This window comes from Anabrus simplex, chromosome 1 (genome assembly GCF_040414725.1).
Source record: "Anabrus simplex isolate iqAnaSimp1 chromosome 1, ASM4041472v1, whole genome shotgun sequence".
Taxonomy (NCBI): domain Eukaryota; kingdom Metazoa; phylum Arthropoda; class Insecta; order Orthoptera; family Tettigoniidae; genus Anabrus; species Anabrus simplex.
This window is the reverse complement of record NC_090265.1, coordinates 1,305,066,031-1,305,078,497: the sequence shown is the minus strand read 5'-3', so window position 1 is coordinate 1,305,078,497 and position 12,467 is coordinate 1,305,066,031. Positions and strand designations below refer to the sequence as shown.

Below are 12,467 nucleotides of genomic sequence, written 5' to 3'. Positions count from 1 at the left end.
GTGCTGCACTTGATCGACAATCAGAAGCTGAAACAGCCCTGTTGAAAATCCAACCAATACTAGACTGCCTGAAAACAAGTTTTCTGAATTGTTACTCACCTGATGAATTACTTATAGTCATTGAAGCAATATGTCCATTTCGGGGACTAATTTTTTCATTTGGTCATGAGAGGAAAGCCACAGAAGAATGGAATCAAGATCTTTCAGCTATGTGAAGCTAGGTTATATGTGCAACATGGAAGTGTACTCTGGGGCCCATGTCATGGTGGGAAATTACAACTCTCCTGTCAATATTATGGACAGACTGTGCGGACAGTGAAAAATCGGGACACACAGTGTATATGGACAGATGGTTTTCAATCCCCACCATTTATGAGCATCTGTGGGGCTTTTAGACTTAAGTAGTTGGTACTGTGATGCCAAATCAGAAAGGAATGCCAAAGTCAGAGTTTGCAAATAAACTGAAGAAGGGTGAAAAAGTTTAATTGCAGAGGGGAAACCTTCTAACAATAAAGGAATGAGATGTTGGAGATGTATATATATATATATATGTTGAGCACTGAACATGATTCAAATACCTGCTGCAAGAGGGAGCCACAAGAAATCCAAATCATCAGCAGTATTGGACTATAACAAATTAATTAGTGTTGATAAATCTGACCAGTTGCTGGCATATTGTGCTTTCACGATGAAGTCGATTAAGTGGTGGAAAAATTATTCTTCCTTCTGTTCAATCTTGCCATAGTGAAAGCTTATCCACTATACTGCAAGACTTGTTAATAGAATCTTCCCCTTTCTAAATTTTGTGAACATATAGCAGATGATTTGTTGAATAGTGTTGGGGCTGAAAGTCACTGAAGAATCACGAGCATCAACTGTGGGAAGGCTTGAAGGCAGAGATCGTTTTCCACACAGAACACCTGCAGGGGGTGCTAAGAAGTAAGGGCACGCATAGTGTACGTGGAAGGTCTGCTACGACAAGTCCAAGCACAACACCAGCCACGCTGTGAAAGAGGACAACCGTATATTGCTGTAAATGTGATGTAGGTCTTTGCATAGGAGGATGTTTTGGGTGTTACCATACCAAAGCTAGGTATTGGGAATAACAATATGTAATTCTGTTGTTCATTGACTGAAAAGCATCCAGCTTTACGAGTGAATTAGAAATTCAAGTTCATGCACAAGGATATCAAAATGTTCCAAAATTATAGCTTGAGTTTCTTTCCAGAGCTGAAGGTAAGCATTTTTGCATTGATTTCATGTGATAACCTGCTTTTTCAAGAATATAAATGTAAAATTGTTTAATTTTGTTTCAAAAACTGACGAATTGTGATTTTTTTCCTGAAAGTCTAAATTGTGTCGCCATAGGGTTGGGATGCCATCTTGACTCGTCCGGGCTCATAGTGTTAATGGTAGGCTAGTGTTTGACCACATGCAATATGACACAGCTGTGAGTGAGGTTTGTATTAAGAATGCCTTAAAGTACACTACTTCTCCAATTCGCTGTTTTCTGTGCTCTCCATGTCAATGTATCAAAGTTTTAAGCATTAATTTTGCATTATGCTGTACCCAGTCACTTGGCGCAACATCTTAACATAGTTACGTGACTGACTTACAGTAAATGATGGCTTGTTGCAGTTAATCTACAGGCAACTCTCCTACAACAAACATATTTTCTCTGTTAAACCCTTATCTGTATACTTCCCAGGCAGTTTTAGGCAGTCACGTCAATGGCACAAAAATATCTGAAGCTTTTATGTGTTTCAGTCTGTGTACTGTAACAATAAAGTTGTAAATAGTCAGTGTTAATCCGTGTACTGGGGAGGGCGACTTACATCGCTAGAGAAAATATAATCAGCCAGGTGGGGAGAGCGACTTCAGTCATACGCTGCTGGGGTTTTTTTTTCCTTCCTCGACTCTGAGGGCGGAGTTATGACATTATGACATTCAGTCCTAGTTTTCTGTATGACCCTATCATTAAGTGGTATTTTTAGTAAGTACATCCACTTGATAGAAACACTGCAGACAGAGCTGTATATCGTTCAACAAAATTCACTTCTGTGCAAAAGTGTGTTATGTGTTCTTTGAACAGGATGCAGTTTATTATTTATTGTATTATAGTACCATTAGTTATGTTGTAACAATTAGTGTGTAACCCCTCAACCTTTAGTAAAACAAACAAAAATATAAACAACCCATGACGCTACAGCCCTGAATGACCTTGGCATACCAAGCGACTGTTGTTCAGCTGGAAGGCCTGTAGATTACGAGGTGACACATGGTCAGCGCAATGGATCATCTTGGCTGTTATTCTTGGCTTTCTAGATTGGGGCCTCTATGTCACCATTATATAGTCCCTCAATTGTTGTCATGTAGGCTGACTCTCCAATCCCTGACCTGGCCAGGAATCCAACACTTAATAAAGGTTTTCTGTATTCAAAACTTACCTGTATCTTATCTAAAATTAAGTGAAACATATACTAATCCTAAATTGTTTGTTAACATCATTTTCAGTTTCCTTCCTTGTATTTAACATTGTACCATAAGTTTCATAGTTAGGAAATCTGTGGACTAATCAGTGGTATAACTGTATTATGTTTTAATTATTTAATATTTTGTGAACTGTCCTAGTCATCTTAAAACAACTTTGCTTTTTTTTTATTTTATTTTTATGAGAAGTTCAAATACTGTTAAATCCAATTAATAATCATTTTCTCATTTGATCCCATATTCAGTAATGCAAAACAGCAGTATCTGAATTTCTTTTGGAAATCACAGTGCATTGTTTTAAGACTTTTATTTCCAGATCTTGAATGTATTCAGAGAGACATAAGCAGTTGTGTTTCATGTTATATTCAAATACTGACTTCAGTTTTCCATGATATAGCTGTCTCTGATAAACCTTGCGGCTATATGGGCCGGTGCAGCTGATATCCCTGCATTCCGTTCGATGCGGACCTTGCGTGCCCTGAGACCTTTGCGTGCAGTGTCGCGCTGGGAGGGGATGAGAGTAAGTAATGAGCAGAGGAAGGTTTTCTGCAGAAAATGGGAGGGATTAGGGAACCCATTGTGGTTGAAGAATATGCTTAGGATTATTATTCAAATGGTTGTTACATCAACATTGTCAAATATTCATTTCTACAAAGACTGCTCTTTTATTTCAGATTGTAGAAACTATAAAAGATCATCAGGATAAATAAATGTAAATGTATTTTACAAGATGGTTTGCTCTGAATAACACTGCTGCTGAGATAAGTCTTATGGAAGAGTACATGATGTGGAGGAAATAATTATTTTTCTCTGTTTCAGAAGTGTTAAATAGAATGGTAGCTTACAACCAGCAACCATGTTCATGTTTCATTCTTCAAGAGCATATTTGCTTGAAAAATAGAATAATTACTCTGTCTGCGGTCTGCGTAGTTTTATTTTCGTTCATGTATATTGAATGTACTGAGTAACAAATTAAATAGAACATGGATTTTACAGATGCGTAAAGCTCCATTGTTATACACACTAAGGATTATTTATATTTTGTCAACCAAGTGTAGTTAATTAATAATATTTAATAATTAGTGTATGAATAATTACATATCTAACAAAGAAATCAATATTTTGAAATCATGTACAAATTTGAATTTGAGTCTTTGCAACATGATTTGAAAATAACCTCCATATTTTTCATAACGACAATGCACGAGCAATACCTCATAACCCACAATGCTCTTCCTATCCATTGGTTTCCCTTAAGATAGGTCACGCCTCCCAGCTGCACATGGATATTAAGTCCATCAGAACAATGTTTGTTGCCTTCATTTTCCTATGCCAATAGGTAAAGGAAAATGTACCCTATTGTACCGTACTGTACGAATGTATATGTTCGTGAAGTATTTACGCACTCCTACAGTATAATGCATTTAAGGTTCATTTTCCTGTATACATTAGCATAGGAATATGAACGCAACGAGCGTTGATCTGATGGACTGCATATCCATGGGTGGCTTGAAGGCATGACGAGGTTTAAGGAGGATAATAGGTCGGATGAGCACTGTGGGACACAAGGTATTGCTCATGCACCATCGATAATATGAAAAAGTGACTAAACTATTTCCTATTACATGTGTCTTTATCGGCCTGCTCTTGACTTCCAGAGCAAGTAGAATCAGTATTTCATGCACTCTAATTAAATTTATGTTTAGAAAAGGTAATGGCCTGTTGACATCTGGAATGCTACAGGTCTTTTACACTCAAAAAAACTGGAAAATTATATGCGCACGAATGTGTTTGTATTACGAGTTAGAGATACGTGCTATGGTGAGCAGAAAACCCTCTTATATGTAATGGCATTTACTTATGTACAGTTGCACAGTATGAAAGAAAGTATTTGTAGATGATTTTTGCAGTCTTTGTAAAATGTGATATAGTCAACAATGTTATGAATTGTATTAGTACCTGGAAAGGAAATCACAGTTCAGGGATTAGGGCACTAAATCCATCCTCTCCTTTAATTGTATTCCTTAAGTCTAATATTCTGTCATCTTCTCTTCTGTCTCCAAACTTTTCCTTCACCTTTTCATAATTAACTGTGTGGTTTTTATTTACTTTCTTACCTGCTACATTCATCGTTGGGACCATAATTTGGTGTTGTGGTTGCACAGTCTTTTCACTATCTGGTTACCTGTAGATGTCCGTCTCTTTTCGCCGATCGCGCCATTGTATTATCAGGTTGCTTTCCATGTCTTTCTCTGAGTGTGTGTGTGTAAGTGTGGTGTGTAAACCTATTTTCTCTCTATGTGTATTACTCTGTTTCAGGTAATGGCTCTCCTTCTACGAAAACTGTGCTAACAATTTATGTGTTTTGTGAATAGTTTGTTTCTTTCTTCATTTTAATAATTGTCTCTCCAAAATGCTTAATATGTGGATGAAAATGAGGTATGTTAAAGAGTTTGCCCAAGGCTTTTCATTACCAGAACTTTCATTGTTAGACTATGAAAAATCTCAAGTACTGAAAAATGTTATTAAAAATTGAATAATGAACTTGAAAATTTCAGTAATGGAATGAAAACCTTTGGTGGATTCAGTAAATGATATTACATTTTGTGAATACCTTTAAGAACCTTCTTTATCTAAGTTCCTTAAACCTCAAGTATCTTCTTACAAGTTTATTCACAAACTGAGATATCATTTATCAACATGCCCTCAAGATTAATCTTCGTTGTTTTATGGTTGACATTTCCCTACTATGGTGGCGGTAGTAAGTGTTGTGTTTGTGGTCTGTGAATTGCTGCTTTTCCTTCATTTCTGTCTCAACTGTAAATCTATTCACTCCAGGTGTCGCTCATAAACTTCGTAGCATCCTTGGCTGGGGCAGGAGGCATTCAAGCCTTCAAAACTATGCGGACTCTCAGGGCCCTTAGGCCTCTTAGAGCTATGTCTAGAATGCAGGGGATGAGGGTATGTACCCAGCAGTCTCAGGAGGCCTTGGAGGAGTAGAAACACAGCCTGTGGAATGTACGGTGAATGTAGCAGTAGTAGTAACACCCTTAGTGAACCTCATTCACTGTTTCATTTAATTACACTGAATAGATATTTAAAAGTGTAAGGAATATGTTTATTTTCACAGGCCCCTTATTTACTTTGTTTCCATCTTTTAATTATTTTATAAATACTGGTAGGGTGATAATAATTAACTGTAAGCAATAAGAGTGTAATTCACTAAAAATAACAGTAACAAACTGAAGTACAAACAAATTAATTTCTTCAGATTAGGAATAAAAGAAATGGGTTCTTATTAGTACTGTCTGGTGAAGTTTTCTTGGAAACAAATATTGCAGAAATATGAACAAATTCTTTTCAATTTTGAATCCTCTCCTTGAAAGGCTACCTTGAGACTTTGGGAGTAGAGTTTTATTTAGACTGCAAAATGCCCTGAGACTTGGTTCTTAATTTCTATCAGTTAGCATGAAATCAACAACTTGCAGTATTGTCTTGTTTCAATGTTGGATTGCGCCACCTCCACCTTGCAAGTTCTGTGTAGCAAAAAAGCATATTTTTATCAGTGTATGAAATTAGTGTTCAACTTGCCTTGTGTGTTTTCCCTTATGCTAGCACCATGTCGTGTCTCCTTGAGATTTGCATCTCCACTAAACCATTCTCTTTATTTTGTTATTCTTTTTATACTGGATGAATCACAGTTGACACCTAGGTTTTAGTTGCTCCAATCATAGTGCAAGAAACAGCTTTATTGCAACGTGTGTGTGCGTGTGTAGAAGTAGATATTTTCACTTCCATATTTATAATTTTGAGACAATGTTATATTTTGGAAATTCATCAAGATTTTCAGTTCCAAATTATTAGTAAAATAACTGGAAATCTTATGGTAAAAAATGGGATAATCTCTTAAAAATATAAATATGGTACTATTTAAAGGATTCTTTCTATTACAAATTTCCTGTTCTATCTATTAGATGCATAGTAGTTGAAGTCTTTGTATGGATTTAGTAACATGAGTGAATTGATAAATAATTTCTAATAACTTTCTTGCCATCCTTGTCTTTGAACATGAGATATGGTAGATGACTTTCAAGATCTTTTACCAGTTCTCTGAAAATCAATTTTTTTGCCACTTTTATTATCATCCTGAATTACCTCAGGTCATTCATTCATTTATTTATTTATTCAATTCAATAAATTCATATAAATCCATTTGAATAAATTAAAGGCTTCAAAATCAAAAACAAAAACAAAAGCCTACAATGATATTGCTGCAGTATATAAGAGAGATTATTTATAACTGCACTGAAGTACTTCACACATACCATCGAATGAATTTTCTTAGATACTGTGGTGCCCACTGTTTCCTGGTATTGAAGTGTAATGACACACAAATTTTGATTGAAGAAACATAATGAATTTCAGAAAGTTATTGACTGGTTAATAGGTTAGATTGATTCTTTAGAGGTGGTTTGTTTTAACTTTTATATTTATTCTAGTGCATCAATGCTATAGATTTTTTTTTTTTTTTTGTTGGTGATTTTAACATCACACTAACACATCAAAGGTTTTTGGTGATTTCAAAGATGGGAAAGGGCTAGGATGGCAAGGTAATGACTATGACCTTAATTAAGGTACATGCCTGGTGTGAAAATAGGAAACCATGGAAAACCATCTGCAGTGGGATTCAAACCCTCCATCTCCTGAATGTAAAACACTACTGTAGTAATGACTTATAGACTTATAAATTCAAGTGATGCAATTTTATGTAAATCAATATTTTCCTCTTGCGTTCTCACATCGTCTTTAGTAGGTATTATAGTAGTAAGAATGATCAAGTTGCTTTTTCATAAAATATGAGACAAAAATAGAGGATATGAGACATTAATATACAATCTTCTATATCAAGGATCTGATTCCATTTTGATGAAACTTGTAAGGAGAAGAATTTCACATCAAAGATAATACATGAAAACAAATCACCGAAATAATTTCAATAAAATAAAGACTCTGTTCTTACCAGATCATAGCTGCCTTCCATAGTTACATTATACGGTGTTTGAATAGGATGATATGAAGTAACACTTTGTTTTTGATGTGATCTCTTTTTCTTAAAATCACCGTGTGAGTTGGCCATGTGGTTAGGGGTGCACAGCTGTGAGCTTTCATCCGGGAGATAGTTGGTTTGAGCCTCACTCTCGGCAGACCTGAAGATGGTTTTCCGTGGTTTCCCATTTTCACACCAGGCAAATGCTGGGGCTGTACCTTAATTAAGGCCATGGCCACTTCCCACTCCTAGGCCTTTCTTATCTCATCGTCGCCATAAGACCTATCTGTGTCGGTGCGACATAAAATAATTTGTAAAAAAAAAATATTCTTAACTCTTATAACTTAGGTATGAAAAGTGAATCATCGCTTCGGTTCTTCATTGCTACAACCTATAAAATGACCCCAGATGTCAGATGGAAAATATTAACTAATAAAATTTTGCATCAACAATGAAAAGTCCACAAATCATTAGTGTATAATCTTAATAGCTGTGAAAATTAGTACTTCATCACGGTGGTACTTCTATGTTTCAGGTACCAAAATATGCTAGTTGATGTATGTTTGTTTAAGGAGCAATTAGTAGTGAATTTAACTGACTTACTTGAGGTATAAAGAGTATTGTTACAAATAAAAGTTTCACTCATTAATATTGTATATGCTAATATATGGAGCTACTATTTATATTAGCTGGAACAGGCTGAGAAATAAGCAAACTTGCACCTTAAAATATGCAGCAACTTATCAACTCTTGCATTAAAATCACTGTAAATGCAGTAATTTTCATAAAAAGTATTGACAAGAAGCATCTTAAAACAGAAAATGATTTTATCATTGAATCAGTTCACTCATGTTTTTCCTTAAGTAATTTTTAAATGTTTATTGTTGTTCCTGTACACTTACTTATTTAATTACTTCCCTTACTTATTCTTTCTTCTCTTCCTCTTCTTAATCTTCTTCTTCCTCTTCTTCTACTTTCCATCAATATACAACAACCCTACAACATACCCTTTACCTTAATAGATTTCTTGGCAGAGAGGTGATTAAAAAGTATTGTAATTCATATTATCAAAGATATTTGCCTAGCCATTTTCTGGAAGTGAAAGAGTGATTGATTAGTTAAGATATGGTTCTGACATTAAACCAGGCCTTACAAAATAAGGTTTTGTTTAATTCTAGTGGGTTCTCTATTATTAATGAGTTGTTAAGAGTCAATATATCACACGGCATAAATATTACTTACGTAAGTTATGGGAATATTAGATTTTATTGCACCAGTCATTATCAGAAGTATATTTTCATCACATAAGTCCCATTGTGTGTATGTTGGTCTAATCAGATTGGATGAATAAAATGGTTTATTTTTTATATTTTAATGTTTTCATACAAAATTATTAATTTTATATTTTTATTCTTCAGATATTGACTGGCTATGAAAGAATTCTGTATTTTGAACAGAACACCAGCATGCATTTTAGGTCTATGAATAGCTTGTCATTGCTGCTTAACGCACCATTCAATACCACATGTTGAAGATACTGCCTTAGATCAAATTTAGCTTTCCATGATTAATTTATTAAAATGCCAATATTTATTCCAGATTTTGCATGATCTCATCTAGTTTAAAATTATTTTTTGCCCCTGCAAGGGGTAATCAATTATTAATTTGCGAGGAATAAGTATTTGCAATATTATGCAAAATTATGCATGATCACATTATTTGCATGAGAGATAAAATAAAATTAATATGGTATATAAAAGGATATATTATACCTGAATTCAACATATTTTTCTCATTCTGGTTGAATTAGATGTAATTCAGAAGTAGGGTGACCAATCAATATAAATTATGAGAGAGATTAAATTAAATAATTGATATATTATTCACAATTAAAGTTCTTTTGCAGAATGCTGGATGTACCAGGTAAGACTTAGTTTGTAAGTAATGTTAGTAACTCAACAATAATACAAAAGTTTCAGTAACTATCCCACATTTTGGAAAGAATATAATTATGTTAAATAGTTAAATGTTTTTAGAAATATATCATATCTGGAGGAATAGAATATCTCTCATTGGTACATTTATAATATGTATTCAGTATGATAGGGAATATGTTGACTGTCCATATGTACTTGAGAAAAAATATTCATAGATTAACCACATAATCAATACACATAATCTAAAAAGATTATTTATCTAACTAAAATGGACATGTTTTGGCTCTTGGAGCCATTATCAGCACACAAACACTTAAATAAGATTAATAGCACATAAATAAACACATGTGAAAGGAAATCATGAATGTAGATTATTAAGTGCGGCCAATATCAAGTATTTGGGAGATAGCGGGTTCAAACCCCACTGTCGGCAGCCCTGAAGATGGTTTTCTGTGGTTTCCCATTTTTACACCAGGCAAATGCTGGCGCTGTACCTTAAATAAGGCCACAGCCGCTCCCTTCCCACTCCTAGCCCTTTCCTGTTCCATCGTCACCATAAGACCTAATTGTGTTGGTGCGACGTAAAGCAACTTGTTAAAAAAAAAAATGATTGTGTATTGATTAGGTGGTTAATCTATTTATATTTATTTTTTTACTCAAGTTATATGGTCAATTCAGACCAATATGAGCATGATTACTTGCAATGTCCCTAAGTACACTGTCAAAACTGAAATGGGGAAAATTGTATTTTATAGCTCAAATGGTTTAAAGTTTTGTATACACTACTTCTTCTGCTTCCGCTTTTCCCATATCTTGTAGGGTCATGGGTGCGAACTGTGTTTCTGCGGTGGTTGGTAGTATAGTGGGTTGTCTGAATATGAAGAGGAAAGTGTTGAGACAAACACAAATACCCAGTCACTGAGCTAGAAGAATTAATCAGATACAATTAAAGTCCCCGACCCAACCCGGGTCGAACCCAGGACCCTCTGAACCAAGGGCCTCAACACTGACCATTCAGCCAAGGAGTCAGACGTAGTTATATATACACTAGGGACAATAATAATGTGAAAGGCCTTAATGAACATAAACAAGGGGTAATCAGTTATCAATTTGCGAGGAATAAGTACTGTATTTGCAAAATTATATGAGTATTGATAGAATGTAGCAGTATGTATTTTAGGGTTGGTGACGTAGATGTTAGGCCTCTTTAAACAACAATTATCATAATCAACAATCATATATTTGAAAGAAGATTTATAGCACACTCCTGTTCAGTCACAAATGTGCAGTTTCTTTAGTACCCTTAGGGACAGTCAGTATGAAAGGTGTAATTAAAATATTTAATATAGTTGTGATGATCATAATTAATATTAGAACATCGGTATTAAGGGATTACTTATGAATTTAACAGCAAAGTGTGATTAAAGGCTAGCTAGTGTTATAGTGAATAATTTACTACAGTTCTTGACTTACAGTGATGTTACTGTCCAGCTCCATGGCTAAATGGTTAGCGTGCTGGCCTTTGGTCACAGGGGTCCCGGGTTCGATTCCCGGCAGGGTCGGGAATTTTAACAATAATTAGTTAATTTTGCTGGCACGGGGGCTAGGTATATGTGTCGTCTTCATCATCATTTCATCCTCATCACAACGCGCAGGTTGCCTATGGGCGCCAAATGAAAAGACCTGCATCTAGCAAGCCAAACTTGTCCTCAGACACTCCCGGAACTAAAAGCCATATGCCATTTAATTTTTAGTGATGTTACTAAAGACATACTTGTCCTATGTAATCACTGACATCTATGCTCTTGGTCTGAAGAATCCCCCTTGTATGGAATATCATTTCTCTGAAATTGAGGTTGCATTTCATTACTCCTTCTTGAAATTTATAGTCTTGTGATTTTAAAGCAAGTATTTTTCTGATAGAAGCATTAAAATGGTCACCCTACATTTAGGAACAAGTAATGGAGGAGATTGATTTGAGCTTGTTTGATGGATAGCAATCTTAACACCTATCCAGTAACCTTTGCATGTACAGTAAGTCTGATGCAAACTGAAGGTGGTCACAATACTGCTGACCCCAGTTTCACTTCTGATATGTCAGAATTCAGTGAAAGGGACAGTAGGGTTGGGAGACATTGCCTGGAGGGAAGTTTGCAAGTAACTCATGTATATGCATTTATTTCCCATACATTTGCTGAAGTTTATTGAGGAGGGAAGTATTAGAGAAAGGAGTGAATTGTTCTAGCCAGTTACTGCTTGAGTAAGTATGGATGTTTTTTTGCATAGCCTATACTTTGCCAGGCTCTGCTCTGCATGATTCAGAAGTCCACAAACCTCAGATATTTTTTTTTTAGGAGATGAAGAAATTCATTGTTTGTAACCACAGCACTCTAAAATGACTATTGGAAATAAAAAAAGGAAGGAAAAATAGTCACAAAACATATCACCCTAGGCTTTCTTTGCTGGCATAATATTGATAATAGAAGTTTCCTAAGTACAGTCCAGTGGGGTTTGAAGTTCCCAATGCATACATCATTTTTAAGGATCTGCTGTCACTAGAGTCTTCAAAGGCACTAGTGAACTATAGTGTCTAAAACATTCTAGCATTCTAATCCCACTGGATCACAACTCACAAGTCCATTAAATTCCTGTTATTTACTTATGAAACACTTTCATCAACTTATAATCTCTACTCATCATCCTATTTGCACATTGCTAATAGCTGGAGTTTTTGATATAGTAATGATTCTTCATGTTCTTTAGGATTTTGCTACACAAAGTTGTCCTTGGTCTTCTTCTTCTTTAGTCAGTAAGATTCCTCTTTCCATGTAATTTTCATTAGCAGGTGATTATTTTTTCATCATATTTCCTTATTGTACAAGTCTTTTCTCTCAAATTTAGCACTAGTGATATTCATTTCAGTAGTATTGATGTACGCTATTTATTGAACTTTTTGTTCAGCAGTTTCATTCCAAACGAGCAACATAATATAC

The 12,467-nt window shown here is 35.1% G+C and overlaps 1 protein-coding gene across 1 annotated transcript in view; it reads left to right on the top strand.

Moving 5' to 3' along the window:
- The window catches only part of para (paralytic), a 947,817-nt gene that overhangs the window by 815,501 nt on the left and 119,849 nt on the right, over nucleotides 1-12,467 (top strand). Inside the window, exon 28 of the mRNA XM_067137715.2 lies at nucleotides 2,888-3,010. Coding sequence (XP_066993816.2) covers nucleotides 2,888-3,010 — 123 coding nt within the window. The remainder of the gene's footprint in view (nucleotides 1-2,887; nucleotides 3,011-12,467) is intronic.